Below are 20,417 nucleotides of genomic sequence, written 5' to 3'. Positions count from 1 at the left end.
CAGAGTTTTCATGGTGGTGTATTGTCTCCTGACAGGCATAGAGTGGGTCTTTTTATCTTCCAGCTCATCTGTGAGCCGCAGGGATTGATCCTCCAGTAGGATTGATGACATCATTTCATTACGCCTGCTGGAGAGATCACATCCCGGTGCCCATGGCCTATGATAATGAATAAAGAAGCAAAATGCAATAGCGGCGGCAGCGGGCAGGAAAAAGGAGTAAACGAGCGCTGCTAGCTCTATGTCACCCCTAGTAATAGGGCCTTTAAGCTTGCTCCTTGCCCCTTGCTCGATGCTCGAGCTATTACATGTACCAGCAGTGGGCATGTAAAAGCACCGGGTGGGGGAGCTGCCTGGGTGATGGCTATTAGGCGGAGCGACGGCAGCATATCCCTGCTATCTAGATCACTGACGTTTGAAAGACAACCATCAGCCAACATGTGTAATGTGTAATAGGGCCTTTAGTTAAAGGGCCAGATGTGACTTGTGGGTGTACAATGCCCAGGTCTGCTATAGAGGCTATATTGCCATGAAAATCACCTCAAAATTGTGTGATTTTTCACCTAAAAAGAGAGTTTTAATGTCCCATTGATTAGAATGAAAGTGTCCAAAACACCAACACCAAAGTTTGAAAGCCATGTTTAAAGAGGCTCTGACAGTAGGTTTATGCTGTCCTATCTAAGGGTAGCATAAACTAGGGACAGAGAAGCTGAGAAGGGACAGAATGATGTATCACTTACATTGTTCTGTGCAGCTGATCCAGAAATATCCTCTGAATAACATGGACAATAAGTAGTCCTCTCCCTTATGTGCATGAACCCAGTACTACTCATTATTTATATATGAGATGCAGAAAACTCCACCCACCGGCTGCTGTCTGGCAGTTTTCTATTCTTGCTGTGTATAGGCAGACAGCTAGCAATCAGCCGCTGGAGGGCGGGGGGAGGGGTGTGTGGCAAGAATCCCTTTCTTCTGCATATTAGAACAAAGTAATACATCGATCTGTTCAGCATTTCTGTCACTAATTTTTGCTGTTCCCATTTAAGGCAGCATAAACCTAGTGACAGATTTCCTTTAAAATGAATTGATATGTCCCTTCTTAGGAGCTTTTGTGCTTGTTCCAGGCATTGACAAGCGCTTTGCTGCAAAACGAAGCTGAAAAATGCATCAACAACCACACTAAAAAGCGCGGTTTTTAAGCCTTTACTGCGGCGGGTGGGGGGACCTGTTTGTCTGTTAGCCGGTGTGGGCTGATCACCGTGCCCAGCTTATTAGAAATTTAAATGCATGTAAAGCCCATCTGCATGTAAATGCTATGTAAAGTCCACCTTTGTTGGTATAGTGGACGTATGTACTGCAAAGATCTCAATCTCAAGAGATCAGTTTACTTATAACAGAAGTCCCCCAGGGATGCTCTGCATCCCTTACATGCAGCAGCACAAAAAGACCTCCAACCTCACCAAGGTCTTGAAAGTCCTGCGCATTATTCTACTTGTAGGCAGCCTCAGAATGGAAGCATGGCCCCTGCTGTGCTGCAGCATGTAAGCGATGAAGAGCTTATTTACTCCGTGTCACTTACATGCTGCAGCACAGACTGTCCTTTGCACAGGAGTCACAGGAGTCACACATTAATTTTTTTTCCAGATTACAATAGGCAAAATCAAATTTGCAATTTTTGCAAAAAATATGCTTACGTCACAGCATTTGGACATCTGTTGATTGAATAAGCCCATTAACATCTAAATAACTTTGAACAATATGTATGCTGCAAATAAAAGAAAAAGGTGGTTCAACCTTATCAGTTTATTTCCTTTCATTTAAGCATTATAACATTTACACACATTTCATGAAATTGAAAGATAAGTTACATTAAACAGTAAGAACTTCATCATACCCAAATGGAACAGTAAAAGCACAATGTTAATTCCCGGATATTGGAACGTTTTCATGCAGATACTGCAGTGCCAGATCTGCCCATTTCATTTCCTGCTCTTTGACGGACTCCATTACGCCACCATTATCCTGTTCCGGCTCTGGAAGCTCATTCTGTAAGAAAAATAAAGCACAGATGGATTTCTCATCATCAGACATTTTTATTTTACAATTATAAAGTATTGACTGTACTACAGCAAGACCGATCGATGTCTAAAGTCTATGTCCACTTCAGAAAATAAATGTGTTTTTTTTTCTAATGACCTAATAAAAAGAAAAGCGACCCATTAGCATACACACCAACAATATCAATTTTACTTTTACAATTATACTGTCTTGACTGTCAAATAAAAGTAGGAATTTTAATGTCTTTCAGGGTTGTTCTGATTTTTCAATTATAAATTTTGGCAAATTAGACTAAACTACATTCTAAAATAGTATCTACAGCTTCTATACCAACAATTGATCGCTGATAGAAAAGACAAAAACTGTATGGTCTAACTCTACAGGCATTCTACCCTTCTATCTGTTGCTCCAGGCCAACATACAAGATGTATGTTAGCAAAAGCAGGGGGGGGATTTCTGGAATTTACTTTCTACAAATCAATGCAAACTATGCATCCCCATGCACTTAAAATAGTATCCAACTAAACTAACGGGAAAAGAGTTTTATCATGCCCCCATCATCTCCTACCTGGGCTACTGCAACATTCTTCTTTCTGGCCTTCCATCCAACAACCTTGCTCCCTTCCAAACCATCCTTAATGCCCCTATTTCACGGGTCGTTTAGAGGAGTAAACGAGCGCTCTCAGCGCTCGTTTGCTCCTCGCTCGCTGCCGCCGCTATTCAATGCGGCAGCAGCGAGCGGGTGAGTGCGGGAGGGGCAGCGGGGAGTTGCGGTGGGGGCTGCCCGGGGGATCGCTGATTGTCCGGGCAGCCCATTGGATACAGCAGCGTCTGCTGCCGATGCTCCTATTCAACGAAGCGTCAGCAGCAGATTGTTGCTGTATCAGTCTCTTGTTTTTCAACATGTTGAAAAACAAGCGACTGCAACGATCAGCCGACATGAACAATGTCGGCTGATCGTTGCACTCTATTCCACGGGACGATTATTGTCCGTAGCGGCCAACATGACTGCAACATGACTAATCCATCTCTTCCCTAGCTTCTTGTCAGCTAATCCTTTCACTGCTAACCCATTGCCCAACACATTCACTTTAAATTGTAAACTATGACATACAAGGACATAAGGCCAGAACCTGTCAGAACCTGTCCTCTCCAGTACCACGACTCACAAAACCTCCATCAGTGCTCTCCCTTTTTCCTCTCCTCACATAACCACAACCTCCAAAATTTCTTATGAGCTTCCCCCACACACCCTGGAACTCCTCACTTCCCCGACACATCTCGCTCTCATAGAACATCACAGCCATCAAAAGCAACTTGAAAACCCATCTCTTCATAATAGGCTACAATCTACAATAAGGTGCAGCTGCACTCTTCTCTCCATTTTACAATCTACAATGTGTATACACTCCGGCCGGGATCCCATTGAAACTAAGGCATTGTTCCACCCCGCAAAAACTACGGCCGTTGTTGCCATCTGACCATAGGAACCAATCATTGGATCAATGACCGTTCTCTAGAATCTAGTGACTATAACTGGTAATATTATGAAACTCCAAAAATGCATCCAGGCTTTTTAACTACCTGTGGAAAAGAGTTCCATAGTCTCACTCCTCATACAGTAAAGAGTCTCTTTCTATGGCGGTGTAGACATTTTTTCTTCTAGAAATTCAGGAAGTCCTCGTGTTAGAGATACAGTCCAGAATATAAATGGGACTATGGAACAGATCTTTGAGCTGCCCCCTCTTATATTTATGTATAGTTGTTAGGTCACATATATTTTAGGCTAATTACCCTAATTCTGCTAATCTTTCTGGTTACTGTAGTCCTCCCATTCCACTTATAATTCGGGTTGCCCTTCTCGGAACTTTTCCAGCTCAACTATATATTTCATGTACACTGGTGCCCAAAACTGTAGAGAATATTGTATGCATGGTCTGACTTGTGATTTGTACAATAGTAGCCCTAATTCTTTGTCATGTGCATTTGTGCTACTTTGATTGCACCCCAAGATTACATTTACTGTCAACTAAAACTCCTAAGTCCTTTTCCATGTCCGTGTTTTTTCTCCCCATGTACATAAAACCTTACATTTATGAGTGCTGAACCTCATCTGCCACTTTTAAGCCCAAGCCTCCAACCTATCCAGATGCACGTGCAACCCCACACTACTTCTACTGTAACCAGGGCTAGAGTCAGTAAGCTGCAGCTCTGACTCAGACTCCTGAATTTTATCAGTGACCAACTCCGACTCTAGCTCCTTCATAAATGGCCAATCAGACACCAGGGGAGTTATTTATTAAACCTGTGTAAAGTAGACCTGGCTCAGCAGCTTCTATGTAATGTCCTACATGATCCTGCAGCGACTTCTAAGTGAAAAAGGAAAGATATAAAGCAGATTCTCCTGTGTGTGTGCAGTGGATGCAGCCAGTCTCCAGCCATCATGTCCTGAACAACTCAAAACTAGACTAGATGGAGCAGGTGGTCTTTTTCTGCTGACAATTTTCTATGTTTCTACCTAAATATTCCCCATACACGAAAAACTGCTAACAGTGCCAGATCCCTGTGATATAGAGGTCAGACATAGCCCCAGATTTTTCAGCTCTCTGTCAGCATTTTTGCTCCTGAATCAACTCGGCCCAACAGGAACAACCCGTTCAGCCAGTCAGTGACTGCAGCTCTGTCCCGACTCACTCACTGATTGGTTAGTTGAGTAGGGCCACAACATCACAGCATCGTGGGACAATGAGCCATGACATTGAAATGCAGGGGCATGAAGCTTGGTAAATAGGACTTCTTTATTATGATCCCACCACCCCCTGGATTTTTCACTGTTGTCCAGAATACCCCTTCAATTTCTGCATCTCTCTCCCTTAACACACACACACACAGCCTGCTGCAGCCATAGCACACTGAAGAAAAACATACAATCTTCACCCAGAGAGAAAACACCACAATGAGGACAGAGGTTACTGCTACACTACTTATGGCTTCTCCTGCTCCTTTTCTATATTACACAGAATATCTACATATTACACTGCTGTTTATATGCAATCATCCAGCATCCAGGAAGGGAACAGCACAGATCTCCCCCCACACAATGGATTCTTCCAGCTCAGAAACAAACTGCCAAATAGCGACCGCCAACTTCTCTCTGACAACCCTTATCTAATAGGGCCAGTGCTTTATTACTGATTTAGGGTGGGTTCAGACTACGGAATTCTCGCGGATATATTCCGTGGAATTTCGTCACCTGTACGCGCACCTTTCCACCGGCACCTTTCCACACATAGAATGGTGTCTATGGAGCCGGCGGAAAGGCGTGTGGCCGTGAGCGTGTACAGGCAACGGAATTCCACTGAATTTATCAGCGAGAATTCCGTAGTCTGAATCCACCCATATGAAGGAAACAAAGTGTTTTTCTGTTTGTTATTAGCAGGGCTGTGGAGTCGGAGTCGTGGAATCGGAGACGGAGCTAGTTTTGGCTGGAGTCGGAGTCAGAAAAAATGTACTGACTCCAGCTTTAAAAAAAATCTTAGAACAATTTAGAATTGAGTTTTGATATGAATTTTATAAGTTTTGCTCATCAATACATATTATGAGCTCATCAATACATATTATGAGCAACATTCTAATAGGACACTGGCCCTATTAGATAAGGGTGGTCGGGGAAAAGTATCAGTTACTATTTGGCAGTTTGTTTCTGAGCTGGAAGAGTCCATTGTGTGTGGGGAGAGATCTGTGCTGTTCTCCTCCTGGATGCTGGATGACTGTATATGAGCAGCAGGGTAATATGAAGATTTCCTGTGTAATATAGAGGAGGAGGAGAAGACATAAGTAGTGTAGCAGTAACCTCTGTCCTCATTGTGGTGTTTTTACTCAGTGTTCTATGGCTGCAGCAGGCTGTGTGTGTGCTATGGCTGCAGCAGGCTGTGTGTGTGTGTGTGTGTGTGTGTGCTATGGCTGCAGCAGGCTGTGTGTGTGCGCTATGGCTGCAGCAGACTGTGTGTGTGAGCGCTATGGCTGCAGCAGGCTGTGTGTGTGTGCTATGGCTGCAGCAGGCTGTGTGTGTGTGTGTTATGGCTGCAGCAGGCTGTGTGTGTGTGTGCTATGGCTGCAGCAGGCTGTGTGTATGTGTGCTATGGCTGCAGCAGGCTGTGTGAGTGTGTGCTATGGCTGCAGCAGGCTGTGTGAGTGTGTGCTATGGCTGCAGCAAGCTGTGCGAGTGTGTGCTATGGCTGCAGCAAGCTGTGCGAGTGTGTGCTATAGCAGCAGCAGGCTGTGTGTGTATGCTATGCCCCCACACCCACAGTGACCCCTCTATATCACTATGTGTGACCCCTCTATATCACTATGGCTGACCCCTCTGTAACACTATGTGTGACCCCCCTTTATATCACAGGTATCTGGCATTGTTAGCAGTGTTTCTGTGTGTATGGTGAATATTTAGTTAGAAACTAAAAGACCACCTGATCCTTCTTGTCTAGTTGTGAGTTGTTCAGGACATGGAGGCTGGAGACTGGTTGCATCCATTTTACACACAGGAGAAGCTGCTTTATATCTTTCCTTATTCCTTCAGAAATTGCCTCAGGATCATGTAGGACATTAGGGAGAAGCTGCTGAGCCAGTGTGATAAATAACTCCCCTGGTATATGACTGGCCATTTATGAAGGAGAAAGAGTCGGAGTCAGGAGTCGGACCTGATAAAATTCAGGAGTCGGAGCTGCAGCTTACCGACTCCACAACCCTGGTTATAAGTAAGGTCCTTAGATTGATAGAACATAAACTATATTAGGCTGGGTTCCAGGGTGGATTTGATTTAAATCTAACTGATTTAAATCACGATTTAAATCACTAGTCAGTAAGGCTTGATTTAAATCAGTGATTTAAATCAAAGTTTCTACCTAAACTAGTTCTTGCTATTTTAACATGCAAGTAGATGAAGATTTTTAGAATCACTTTTTATATTACTTTTTTCTCCCCAGTTTAATGGGTTAATCATTCATATTTGGACACCACTGTTCTGTTGTACTTAGGAAGGAGAAAAATAATCCTGACCTTAACAACAATTTAAATAGATTTATTCAACTGAAACAATAACAACATTACAGCATAAGTTATTTGCTTAAACAAACATCCATGTTTAACTAATTTTGCTAAACAAAAAAAAAAAAAAAAATTATATATATATATATATATATATATATATATATATATATAAATATATTTTAAGAACACATGAAAAACTTAAATACTACTGTCCCTGCTGTCCTCTGTAGCTCACTTGTCATACTCATCATCATCTCCTCCTCACACTTAGATTCACATTCTTCTTGTGTTGTGCAGATCTATTCCACTCCAAACAATCAGAAACATATTGTCTAACTTCTTGGACTTGGCACTGAAGGGGTTGATTCTGTATTCATAGGTTTGTAGAACAATAGGATTAAGGTCTTTTTCTCAACTCTGTTCATATTGTAACATTTTTTGCTGTGAAGTAGAGGCTGGGACCTCTGCGGAGTCACATTCAGTTTTGAGAGCTGCGTAAGTAAAGTCTGTGATAATATAGGAGAGAAACTGCCCACTAGTCTTACAGAAACCTCTGGAAGAGCATGGCATTGTGAATGTTACACATATATAGCCTTTATTCTACTGAGTTAAACAACTCAGCTTTATCTCATGATGGAAGAACCTTTGGATGGTAAAATATTTTCTTCAAAAAGCAGTTTATTGTCAAAAATCCGATTTAAAAAAAAATAAATCCGATTTAAATAAAGAAAAAATCCGATTTAAATAAAAAAAATCTGATTTTTTTTTTTTTTTTTTTAAACATTGATTTTTATCCACCCTGCTGGGTTCACACTACGTATATTTCAGTCAGTATTGTGGTCCTCATATTGCAACCAAAACCAGGAGTGGATTAAAAACACAGAAAGGATCTGTTCACACAATGTCGAAATTGAGTGGATGGTCGCCATATAATGGCAAATATTTGCTGTTATTTTAAAACAACGGCTGCTGTATTGAAATAATGGCAGTTATTTACTGTTATATGGCGGCCATCCGCTCAATTTCAACATTGTGTGGACAGAGCCTTTCTGTGTTTTTAATCCACTCCTGGTTTTGGTTGCAATATGAGGACCACAATACTGACTGAAATATACGTAGTGTGAACCCAGCCTTAATGAGGAACATTTATAAAATTCATATAAAAATTCAATTATAAAATTTTTAAAGAATTTTTTACAGGTGTCAGTTCCTTTTTTTTTCCTGACTCTGACTCCAGCCAAAACTAGCTCCGACTCCACAACCCTAGTATTAACCACTTTATACACTTTAGAATCAACTGCAAAAATGATCCCGCCTCCTTCACTGAGTGGCTGAGCGGACCTAAGACGTCACGTCTCGGGCCTGCGTCAGACACCCGGAAGCTGCAGGCACCGGAGCGACGCGATGCGGGACCCGCCGCTGGAGTCGGGGAGGTGAGTGGACGTCTTTTCTTTCAGCCACCTCCTCCCCGGCCATATGAAAAAATAGCCCCCATGCTGGACAACCCCTTTAAGATCTGCTGCACAGTACTATAGCAACTACAAGGCAGCGCTTGAACAGAGCAGGGGACTGGTAGGGATGAGCGAACCGGCCGAGGTTCGGGTTCGTATGAACCTGAACTATCGGCTTCTGATTCCCGCTGTCTGCCCGCTCAGCCTGAGGACCTCCTAAAAAACTGCGATACAGCCTATGGCTATGGCTGTATCCCAGTTTTTCAGGCGAACCTCAAGGCTGTATCCACCCTCTCCACGGAGCGGGCAGACAGCGGGAATCAGAAGCCGATAATTCAGGTTCATACGAACCGGAACCTCGGCCGTTTCGCTCATCCCTAGGGACTAGGAACTAAAGGGCTTAAAAGATCCCTGCAGTTCCCACATAGTATACATTTATTTTAATAAAGTTAGATTGCAAAGTAATAACTTTATTGAAGCAATGTACTAGTATTTCTCATCACTAGTGCTTCAACGCATATTCCCCATATTGTTGGGATGAATGCATTCTTTTTTTTACTTGCCCCCCTGAACACTTTTCAAAGCAAAAACTCTTCTCTGAATAATCCCTCTAAGGAATGAGCTGAACACTGCTTGTTCTCAATAGAGAAGGCCACACGCGTAGTAAAAAAGGAGGATTTTCCTACCAGTGGAATAGTTACATCTTCATATGGTAATTTATCTTCTTTCCAAGCATCATCAACCAAATCTAAAATGCGTCCATCTCTCTGAATCTCACTATCCATTGTTGTACTGCAAAATGAACAGGAACAAAAACAAGTTAGAACAGAGACTGTGTTTTACAGGTCACGTGTACACACTTGGTCACACTTGGAAATCAAGACAATGTAAGTAAAGCAAAGTTTAAGTAGTTTCCCAGTTCTTAAAGAGGATGTACCATGTTAAATATGACCCATGGATAGAACAGCGCCATCACGGGGAAGCCGTTGCCGTGGTCCGTTTTTTTTTTTTAAGAATTGAAGAGGAAAGTTTTCTGCTTGAAATTTCTCTCCTATTCAGCTCTGGCAGAATAGGAGCAGAATGCAAGCGGAATTCAAGCTCCATTTACTCCTATAGGATTCCTCTAGGATTCCTCTAACAGAATCCGCCTATAGAATTGACATGCCAATTCTTTGGGCGGAAAGCGGATCCACAACAGAATTTTCAGATGGAAAATTCCATTGTGTGCAAAAATGCACAGTAAACACTAAAACCTATGGGAAAGAATACGGTTCTTATTTTACTGGCAGAATTTCAAGCGCACTTAGCACGCATTTTAACACGGAATCCGAAATTCTGTGACTTTTGCTCAAAGTGCACATACCCTCTTCTCTCTGGATTGTGTATAACTAAATTGATAGATATATCTATCTATCTCAAACAGTACACTTCACATAATACATCAGTTTGGTTGTATATATATTTAGATATAATTCCACAGTAAAACCCCTTTATGCTGGAATCACACAGCAGTTGTTTTTTTTAACCACAACCAGAAGATAATCCAACAGAAAAGAAAAGTACAAGTCCTCCCTTTATATCTTACATCCCATTTAAATCCACCTATGGTTTTCCAAAAAACTGCTGTTTCCAGCATTAGGGTATGTTCACAATGAGAAAATACGGCGGAAATCCGCGGCAGAGACATGTCACTTCTTTGAGAGGAGAGCGGCAGCTGCGGAGGAGCAAGCGTTCTCCCACTGAGATGATATGACACACTGAGGCAGGCGTAATTCCACAGCAGAGAGTTCCGCCACGGAATTACGCCTATTTTACTCAATGTGAACATACCCTTAAAAAAAAAAATTCCTGAATTAAATGTTTGGTCACACCCCAGAAAAAAATGTAACTATTACAAAACTACAGGTCACATTGGGAAAACTGAACTAATAGTCTACCTAGGGCTGACCGATTTGGGCAAAAAATAAAATCTCAATTTAAATTTTTTTTGGGGACGATTCTCGATTAAAATCTCCATTTTTTTTCGATTTTTTCTCTGTGCCCCCTATATAAGTAGATTTGCCAAATATGTGCCACTCTGTGCCCCCATATATTATAGGAGACCTTTGTGCTTCCATCTAGGTAGGGTGTAGTAGTGATCAGCAAGTGAGCTGACATGCTGAACCCCACCATACTGATATTTGTGGCCTATCCTGAGGATATGTTATTTTTTAAAGATTGGATAACCACTTTAGGCCACAATCACACATGCATGCAAATGCATCCTAATCCCAGCAACATTGTGCAACTGCTGGAGAATGCCATTGGCTAGGTTTCAAGCACATAAGTTTGCATGCATGTGGGAATGTGGCCTTTAAGGGGTTATAGCTGTTTCAAAATAAAATAGTGTTAAAAAATATTGTATTCACAGCCTCTGTGCTGTATAATATAACTTTACCCCTGTTGTCCCTCATTATAGTGGCCAGCTCGACAGCTTTCCTATGGCAGTGTATATATGCCCCATATGGTCTGTAGCAGTGTATATATGTCCCCAGTCTCTGGCAATGTATATTAGATAGATAGATAGATAGATAGATAGATAGATATATGCCCCCCCCTACAGTTTATAGCAGTGTCTATAAGATGTTTACACACCCCCCCAGGGTATGTAAGTCCACTACAGTGTATATAACCACCCCCCCTCACAGTGTACAGCAGTGTTCCCCATCCTACCATGCTGGCTGTCAGAGGATGATGGGAGTTGTAGTCTTGAGGCAGATCCTCATGTAAATCATTGTATTTGCAGGCTATGTTCTTATTACCCGATCACAATGAGATATTGGTTTCCGATCAGCGTTCACCGGTGCAGAATGGTGCACTCCGCGCCTGTGCACCAGGCCATACGATCATGGCTCAAAGCCACCCCCAAGCCAAGGAGACACGCCGGGAAGCCCGCGCCATCCATGGGACAGTACACATGGTTACTATGTGTTCACCGCGATGAGTAGAAACGCAACAGCCCGGCTAGAGGTAACAGGGCCTTTACACACCGCGCCACCCGTCCTGCACCTCGCCCCGCTGCACGTCCTCAGTGATTTTTTGTGAAATTGAACTTACGATTTTCACATAAAATCAAATCGATTCTCAAATTCTGGGGGAATTAATCAAATTAATTTGATTAATCGCCCAGCCCTAGTCTACACCCCATAGGGAATAAATGGAAAGGATGCTGCACAGGTGCAGTGGGTGCTCCATTCATTGCTGGAATTATTGCATCCCCACACCTCCCAAGTGTCCCTCTTTTGGTGGGACAGTCCCTACCCACGTCCCTCTTTGCCCCTTACATGTCCCTCTTTTTGACCTAGGAATAACATTTGCATTAATTAACTTTGTTATGTTGCTCTAGAAAGTGTCTGGTTTCTTACTGTACAATAGACCCAAACCTGCATATTATTGCATTATGTGGTACAAGCTGGATCCTAAAAATTGTTATATTCAGATGAATCATGTGACATTATGACTCATTGAGTTCTTTGGCCCCATACGCACATCTGTAGGTGTTTTGGATCCATTTGGGGATATGATCCATGCTGCAACAAAACGATTAAAGGACAAGTGCCATGAAAAACTTTTTCCCAATAATTGAAGCACATTACAAAGTTATATAACTCTGTAATATGCTTCAATCACCTATCTGCCTCCCTTCCCTGTCTTTCCCCCCTTAACCCCCCACCAGGAAGTGTCCTAACTCACACAGACCTAATGACTGCTGTCACCATCACCAGGCAGCTCCTTCTTGTGAGGATGAGTCATCAGCAGGAGGGCTGCTCTAGGTCCAGTTACACCAGCCCCCCCCTCCCCAGTCCAAGTGATGGTTTGCAGTTGTTCAGCCAATGCGAGCTGAGCAAGCTGAGTCACCTGACAAGGCAGGGGAGGGGGAGGGCTGCTGTAACAGGAGAAGGAGCTGAGAGAAGAGCTTGGTGACTGTGACGACAGTAATCAGGTCTGTGTGAGTTAGGACACTTCCTGGTGGGGGGTGGAGGGGGGAAAAGACAGGGAAAGGAGGTAGATAGGTGACTGAAGCACATTACAGAGTTATATAACTTTGTAATGTGCTTCAATTACTGGGAAAAAGTTTTTCATGGCACTTGTCCTTAAAGGGAACCATTCACCCCGTGGCCCCCGGCAGAAACTGACATACAGTGACATAAAGGTCAATATACTTACCACATCGCTCCCGGTCCCGTCCCGGATCCCGTTGTTGACATGGAGAAATCGCCGATTCTTCTTCTCCCGCCCATTATGGTAATGAGCTGAGATGAGTCCAACGTCCATAGGAAACGACGGACGAGTCCAACTTATTCATGAGGTCCTCTTCTCGTCGCCGCCCATCCACGCCTCCTGGAACTTGATTGACGTCTTCAGTCTTCAGCCGAATTCCCGCGCAGGCGCCGCTGTGATGGTCTCGTCACCTCTTCTGCGCCTGCGCGGTAAACAGGATACGGTGTTCGAGCAAATCGGCGCACGCGCAGTAAACAGTGAAGCTGCGGAGCGGCTTCAATTGTGAACTGCACATGCGCCGAAAACGACTGTCACGGCGCCTGCGCGGGATCCGGCGAGAAGAAAGAAGACGAGGAGGAAGAGGACCTGGCGTCAATCAAGTGTCGGAGGCGGGGAGAAGGCTGGACTTCGGACCCGGCGGCGCTCATTACCATAATGGGCGCGAGAAGAAGAATCGTCGATTTCTCCGTGTCAACAACGGGCTTCGGGACGGGACCGGGAGCGATGTGGTAAGTATATTGACCTTTATGTCACTGTATGTCAGTTTCTGCCGGGGGCCACGGGGTGAATGGTTCCCTTTAAAGCCATTGTGCGTCCATGTGACCAATATGACAAGGGGTCCCTGCAAATGCGGACAGTAACTGAAAAACATTTTTAAAGGACAACTGCGGCGGGATCTAAAAAACAAACAAACACAGAAACACACACAGTTCATACTCACCATCCCTCCGGTGATGATCGGCACTTGAATCTCCCACCGTCCGCGATTCCATCACCTCCGGCCGGCGTCTTCTGAACTCCTCACTTCCGGGTCCGTGTGAAGCAAATGGGAGAGAAAAAGATGCCGATGCGCATAGGGGGTTTCGGAAAGGGGGGAACTGGGCCACACAGCGTATATTCACACATTACAAAGTTATATAACTTTGTGATATGTGTTAAATAAGCTAAAAAAGAAAAACCCTGGAGTTGTCCTTTAATCCTGTCCGCAGTTGTGGGTCCATAATTACAGACAAGGTTACTGATGTGTGACTGGGACCTAAGGAGGCATCCACGTACTGTATACAGGACCTGATGCAGATTTTCAGATATCAATATAACTAAATGCATCAATCTGCAGAAGATCCTGGATGTGTGAATGCACCCTTGAATGAAAAGGAAATGCCTGTAAAATTTTCCCAGAATGAACCACAAGTGTCCCTCTTCCGCCGTCCAAAATGTTGGGAGGTATGCATCCCTGTTCTTGGTACTTGTGGGGGTTCTCGGTACTTGTGGGGGCTCTCAGCAGTCGGACCCCTGTGACTGACTTGTTGTCCCTCATCCTATGGATAGGGAATAAGAAGCACAGGTTGGAATCCCCCCTTAGTATATGCCACTTCTGCACGGTTCCCTGTGTCCTATAGAACTCCATGGGAGCAGACTTCTCCAGCTGAGCTCGCACTGTTTCTAGATCATTATTCAGGCGGTTATATGATGTAAAAACGCATAAGCCGCGATTGAAGGAAGGAAGGGAGCTTATCCTCTGGTAACACATCAAAGAACAACATCTACTCACCATGTGCAATGTCTCAGGCAGCTGCGCACTGGGTAAATGCTAGATGTTACAGTGTATCCTCTTCTTTCAGTGTGATGTCAGCAGGAGGGGCGGGGCCTCGACCGGATGTAGGAAGCAGTGAGCTGCTGCACCATTCACTGTGCAGAAACAGAGGAAAGGAAGCTACGCTGTCCACAGTAACATGGGGGATACAGGGGGAGAGAACTGGTGTGTGTGGGGGGGTCTGTATACAATGGAAGAGGACTGGTGTGTGGGCGGTCTGTATACAGGGGGAGAGGACTGGGGTGTGTGGTCTGTATACAGGGGGAGAGGACTGGTGTGGGTGTGGTCTGTATACAGGGGAGAGGACTGGTGTGTGTGGTATGTATACAGGGGGAGAGGACTGGTGTGTGTGGGGTCTGTATACAGGGGGAGAGGACTGGTGTGTGTGGGGTCTGTATACAGGGGGAGAGGACTGGTGTGTGTGCGGTCTGTATACAGGGGGAGAGGACTGGTGTGTGTGGGGGGTCTGTATACAGGGGGAGAGGACTGGTGTGTGGGGTATGTATACAGGGGGAGAGGACTGGTGTGTGTGGGGTATGTATACAGGGGGAGAGGACTGGTGTGTGTGGGGTCTGTATACAGGGGGAGAGGACTGGTGTGTGTGGTCTGTATACAGGGGGAGAGGACTGGTGTGTGGGGTATGTATACAGGGGGAGAGGACTGGTGTGTGTGGGGTCTGTATACAGGGGGAGAGGACTGGTGTGTGGGGTCTGTATACAGGGGGAGAGGACTGGTGTGTGGGGTCTGTATACAGGGGGAGAGGACTGGTGTGGGTGTGGTCTGTATACAGGGGGAAAGGACTGGTGTGGGTGTGGTCTGTATACAGGGGAGATGACTGGTGTGTGGGGTATGTATACAGGGGAGAGGACTGGTGTGTGTGGGGGGTCTGTATACAGGGGGAGAGGACTGGTGTGTGTGGGGGGTCTGTATACAGGGGGAGAGGACTGGTGTGTGTGGGGGGTCTGTATACAGGGGGAGAGGACTGGTGTGGGTGTGGTTTGTATACAGGGGAGAGGACTGGTGTGTGGGGTATGTATACAGGGGAGAGGACTGGTGTGTGTGGGGGGTCTGTATACAGGGGGAGAGGACTGGTGTGTGGGGTATGTATACAGGGGAGAGGACTGGTGTGTGGGGTATGTATACAGGGGAGAGGACTGGTGTGTGGGGTATGTATACAGGGGAGAGGACTGGTGTGTGGGGTATGTATACAGGGGAGAGGACTGGTGTGTGGGGGGGTCTGTATACAGGGGGAGAGGACTGGTGTGTGTGGTATCTGTATACAGGGGAGAGGACTGGTGTGTGTGGAGGGTCTGTATACAGGGTGAGAGGACTGGTGTGGGGGATCTGTATACAGGGTGAGAGGACTGGTGTGTGGAGGGTCTGTATACAGGGTGAGAGGACTGGTGTGGGGGATCTGTATACAGGGTGAGAGGACTGGTGTGTGTGGGGTCTGTATACAGGGTGAGAGGACTGGTGTGTGTGGGGTCTGTATACAGGGGGAGAGGACTGGTGTGTGGGGTCTGTATATAGGGGGAGAGGACTGGTGTGTGTGTGTGTGGGGTGTGTATACAGGGGGAGAGGACTACTGTGTTGGGTCTGTATACAGGGGAGAGGACTGGTGTGTGTGTGTGTGGTCTGTATACAGGGGGAGAGGACTGGTGTGTTGAGTCTGTATACTGGGGGAGAGGACTGGTTTGTGTGTGGGGTCTGTATACAGATACACAAACCAGTCCTCTTCCCCTGTATACATACCCCACACACCAGTCCTCTCCCCCTGTATAGAGACCCCCACAAACCAGTCCACTCCCCCTGTATACAGACCCCACACACACCAGTGCTCTCCCCCTGTATACAGACCCCACACACACCAGTGCTCTCCCCCTGTATACACACCCCACACACACCAGTCCTCTCCCCCTGTATACACCCCCCACACACACCAGTCCTCTCCCCCTGTATACACCCCCCACACACACCAGTCCTCTCCCCCTGTATACACACCCCACACACCAGTTCTCTCCCCCTGTATACAGACCCCACACACACCAGTCTTCTCCCCCTGTATACAGACCCCACACACCAGTCCTCTCCTCCTGTATATAGACCCCACACACACCAGTCCTCTCCCCCTGTATACAGACCACACACACACCAGTCCTCTCCTCTTGTATACAGACCCCACACACACCAGTCCTCTACCCCTGTATACAGACCACACACACACACACACCAGTTCTCTCCCCCTGTATACACACCCCAAACACCAGTTCTCTCCCCCTGTATACACACCCCACACACCAGTCCTCTCCCCTGTATACAGACCACACACACCAGTCCTCTCCTCTGTATACACACCCCACACACCAGTCCTCTCCCCCTTTATACACACCCCACACACCAGTCTTCTCCCCCTGTATACAGACCCCACACACACATACACACACACACACCAGTCCTCTCCCCTGTATACAGACCACACACACCAGTCCTCTCCCCTGTATACAGACCCCATACACACCGGTCCTCTCCCCTGTATACAGACCACACACACACGTCCTCTCCCTGTATACAGACCACACACATACCAGTCCTCTCGATGTATACAGACCACACACATACCAGTCCTCTCCCCCTGTATACACACCCCACACACCAGTCCTATCCCCCTATATACAGACCCCCAAACACCAGTCCTCTCCCCCTGTATACAGACCACACACACACCAGTCCTCTCTCCTGTATACAGACCACACACACCAGTCCTCTCCCCTGTATACAGACCCCACACACACCAGTCCTCTCCCCCTGTATACAGACCTAACACACCAGTCCTCTCCCCCTGTATACAGACCCCACACACACCAGTCCTCTCCCCCTGTATACTGACCCCACACACACCAGTCCTCTCCCCCTGTATACAGAGCCCACACACAAGTCCTCTCCCCCTGTATACAGACCCCACACACCAGTCCTCTCCCCCTCTATACACACACCAGTCCTCTCCCCCTGTATACAGACCCCACACACACCGGTCCTCTCCCCTGTATACAGACCCCACATATCAGTCCTCTCCCCCTGTATACAGACCACACACACACACACACCAGTCCTCTCCCCCTGTATACAGACCACACAAACACACCAGTCCTCTCCCCCTGTATACAGACCCCCACATACATCAGTCCTCTCCCTGTATACAGACCACACACATACCAGTCCTCTCCCCCTGTATACACACCCCACACACCAGTCCTCTCCCCCTATATACAGACCCCACACACCAGTCCTCTCCCCCTGTATACAGACCCCACACACCATTCCTCTCCCCCTGTAAACAGAACCCACACACCAGTCCTCTCCCCCTGTATACACACCCCACACACCAGTCCTCTCCCCCTGTATACAGACCCCACACACACCAGTCCTCTCCCCCTGTATACAGACCCCACACACACCAGTCCTCTCCCCCTGTATACAGACCACACACACACCAGTCCTCTCCTCTTGTATACAGACCCCACACACACCAGTCCTCTACCCCTGTATACACACCCCACACACCAGTCCTCTCCCCCTGTATACAGACCCCCACACTAGTCCTCTCCCACTGTATACAGACCACACACACCAGTCCTCTCCCCTATATACACACCCCACACACCAGTCCTCTCCCCTGTATACACACCCCACACACCAGTCCTCTCTCCTTTATACAGACTCCATACTCCAGTCCTCTCTCCCTTTATACAGATCCCCACACACACCAGTCCTGTTCCCTGTGCAGCTAAGGGTCCTATTACACCAAAGCATTATTGGCCGTACTCTGATGATTCCTGGCCGTTCCATCTGATAATGATTTGGTGTAATGATCCATGATATCGGGTGATTGTGGTCTTCAAACTGGTTGAGAAATCCAGATCACGATAACACAATAACGCTGCTGTCTACAATGGGCAGCCTGAATGATCTAAGGATTGTCCGGGCTGCCCCTACCATAGCTGCCCAGGGTTTCCTCGCTCTGTCTGTGCGTGTAGTAACACAAACAGTGAGCGGGGAGCAAGAGGGAAGCAAGCACTGACCTAACAAGTCGCCGTTCTTTTTCACCTCTTAGGCCCCGTTCCCACTGAGCAAAGGTAGCGGAATTCCGCAACGGAATTGTCCGCCGCGAAATGCCGTTAGCCTCCCGCTCATAATGGGAGTCTATGGGAGGCGCGGGCTCCTGCCCTTTCCGTGCTGAAGAATGAACATGTTCATTCTTCAGCGCGTACAGAGCAGGAGCGCGCGCCTCCCATAGACTCCCATTATGAGCGGGAGGCTAACGGCATTCCGCGGCAGACAATTCCGTCGCAGAATTCCGCTACCTTTGTTCAGTGGGAACGGGGCCTTAATCATGCTGTTTAATACGGTCCTCTGCAGTGAGAGCCTCAGAGGAGAGGATACATTCTAGACATTTCAGTACTAAACATGCTAGAATGTATCCCCTACTGTGAAAGACTGAGAGGAGAGGATACATTCGGTTAGGGCTAGAAAGTGGGTTTATAGTGAGAGATATGGATTACGGTTACTACCTGAACACCCTCACAGGCTAACGCTAACAATTAGGTTTTAAGAAAGTTCATGGACCACTTCCATCATAATCATGCTCATGAAAAACAAATGAAATTGGACTCTATAGGGGAGATTTATCAAACATGGTGTAAAGTGAAACTGGCTCAGTTGCCCCTAGCAACCAATCGGATTCCACCTTTCATTCATCACAGACTCTTTGGAAAAAGAGAGGTGGAATCTGGTTGCTAGGGGCAACTGGGCCAGTTTCTCTTTACAGCATGTTTGATAAATCTCCCCCAATAACTTCACTTGGTTCAAGGAGACTGCAGGGAGCTCACCTGGGGACAGTATCCAAATAAAGACAATTAGGGAGATTTATCAAACTGGTGTAAAGTAGAATTGGCTCAGTTGCCCCTAGGAACCAATCAGATTCCACCTTTCATTTTCTAAAGAGTCTGTGAGGAAAGAAAGGTGGAATCTGATTGGTTGCTAGGGGCAACTGAGCCATCTCTGCTTTACACCATGTTTGATAAATCTCCCCCAATGTGTGTAACATAAGTAACGTTCGGAAAGAATGTTACTTACACTGTTATTTTATGGATTTCATGAAAAGAGAATCTGGTTTTTAAAGGATTCACCTGCTGATTTTGTGCTGCTAGGATCCCCACACTACTTGCAGCCAACCACATTTGTCCCATGAGTGTCTCATTTCATGTGAACATGTGATGTTAGCGCGTACCTCCTAGCCTGTACTTTCTAGGCTCTACCGTCTTCTGCTCCCTTTATTCTGAGCTTAGGCTATAGTCACATCAGAGACTACTGTATAGTATATATTATCCTGTCAGCAATTGTTGCCTACTATTTCCCTGTTTATTAGGCCCAGTGATCAGCCAAATACATACTCGTTCATCTGTTGATCACATTGTTTTAGAGTTCTGAGAAATCCTGATTCATCAGCTATATTGCTCTCCATATAATAGGGGATATGCTGCTGCTGAATGATGGAAAGAAAAGGCCAAATGATCAATTATGCAGTCATTCTTGTGGCTTTGTCTGCACGCTGATTGGGCTGTACTTATGGTCACAAATTAGGGGGGGCCAGCATTGCACGTCGGCCACGCCGACGTCTTAACTAAGCTGCGCATGCGCAGTACAGTGGGTGAAGCCGCTGTTGTACTATGCCGCGCAGGCGCAGTACAGCATCTTCTCCGGCTGCACTGCACATTAGTAAAGACATCGTCATGGCCGACGTGCAATGCTGGCCCCCCCTAATTACGTCACCATGCAGCGCTTTCCACACACGCCCAGAGGGGAGTGATAACAGCGCCGGAGCTGGCCCAGGACAGTGACTATTTAAAGAAGCCACCCGCCCACCGTGACTACATGACCAGCCACCCGCCCACCGTGACTACTTAGATGGTAATTTACATAGAGCGCGGGAGACTGTTAAACTAAATTTG

General features: G+C 46.3%; 1 protein-coding gene across 2 annotated transcripts; it reads right to left on the bottom strand.

The window, feature by feature from the left end:
- Positions 1-1,785: 1,785 nt before the first annotated feature.
- Positions 1,786-19,355, bottom strand: ANAPC13 (anaphase promoting complex subunit 13). Of its 2 annotated transcripts, none has more exons than XM_069986308.1 (3): positions 19,296-19,355; positions 9,242-9,347; positions 1,786-2,043 (listed from the first exon to the last, which is right to left on the bottom strand). In XM_069986308.1, exons 2-3 carry the CDS (start codon positions 9,338-9,340, stop codon positions 1,918-1,920), a joined length of 225 nt encoding a protein of 74 aa, XP_069842409.1. In that variant the 5' UTR covers positions 9,341-9,347; positions 19,296-19,355; the 3' UTR covers positions 1,786-1,917. The 2 variants fall into 2 exon arrangements, with proteins under 2 accessions (XP_069842409.1, XP_069842408.1); XM_069986307.1 differs by lacking the exon at positions 19,296-19,355 and adding an exon at positions 14,368-14,499.
- Positions 19,356-20,417: the final 1,062 nt, after the last annotated feature.

This window comes from Dendropsophus ebraccatus, chromosome 10, assembly GCF_027789765.1.
Source record: "Dendropsophus ebraccatus isolate aDenEbr1 chromosome 10, aDenEbr1.pat, whole genome shotgun sequence".
Lineage (NCBI taxonomy): Eukaryota > Metazoa > Chordata > Amphibia > Anura > Hylidae > Dendropsophus > Dendropsophus ebraccatus.
This window is presented reverse-complemented; position numbering and strand designations above follow the sequence as displayed.

What these genes read in the sequence shown, in the direction of transcription:
- ANAPC13 (XM_069986308.1), bottom strand. Translation starts at nt 9,340, where the DNA reads ATGGATAGTGAGATTCAGAGAGATGGACGCATTTTAGATTTGGTTGAT. An exon ending in AAGATGTAACTATTCCACTG is followed by an intron (nt 2,044 to 9,241) that starts GTAGGAAAATCC and finishes TTTTTCTTACAG; the next exon opens with AATGAGCTTCCAGAGCCGGA.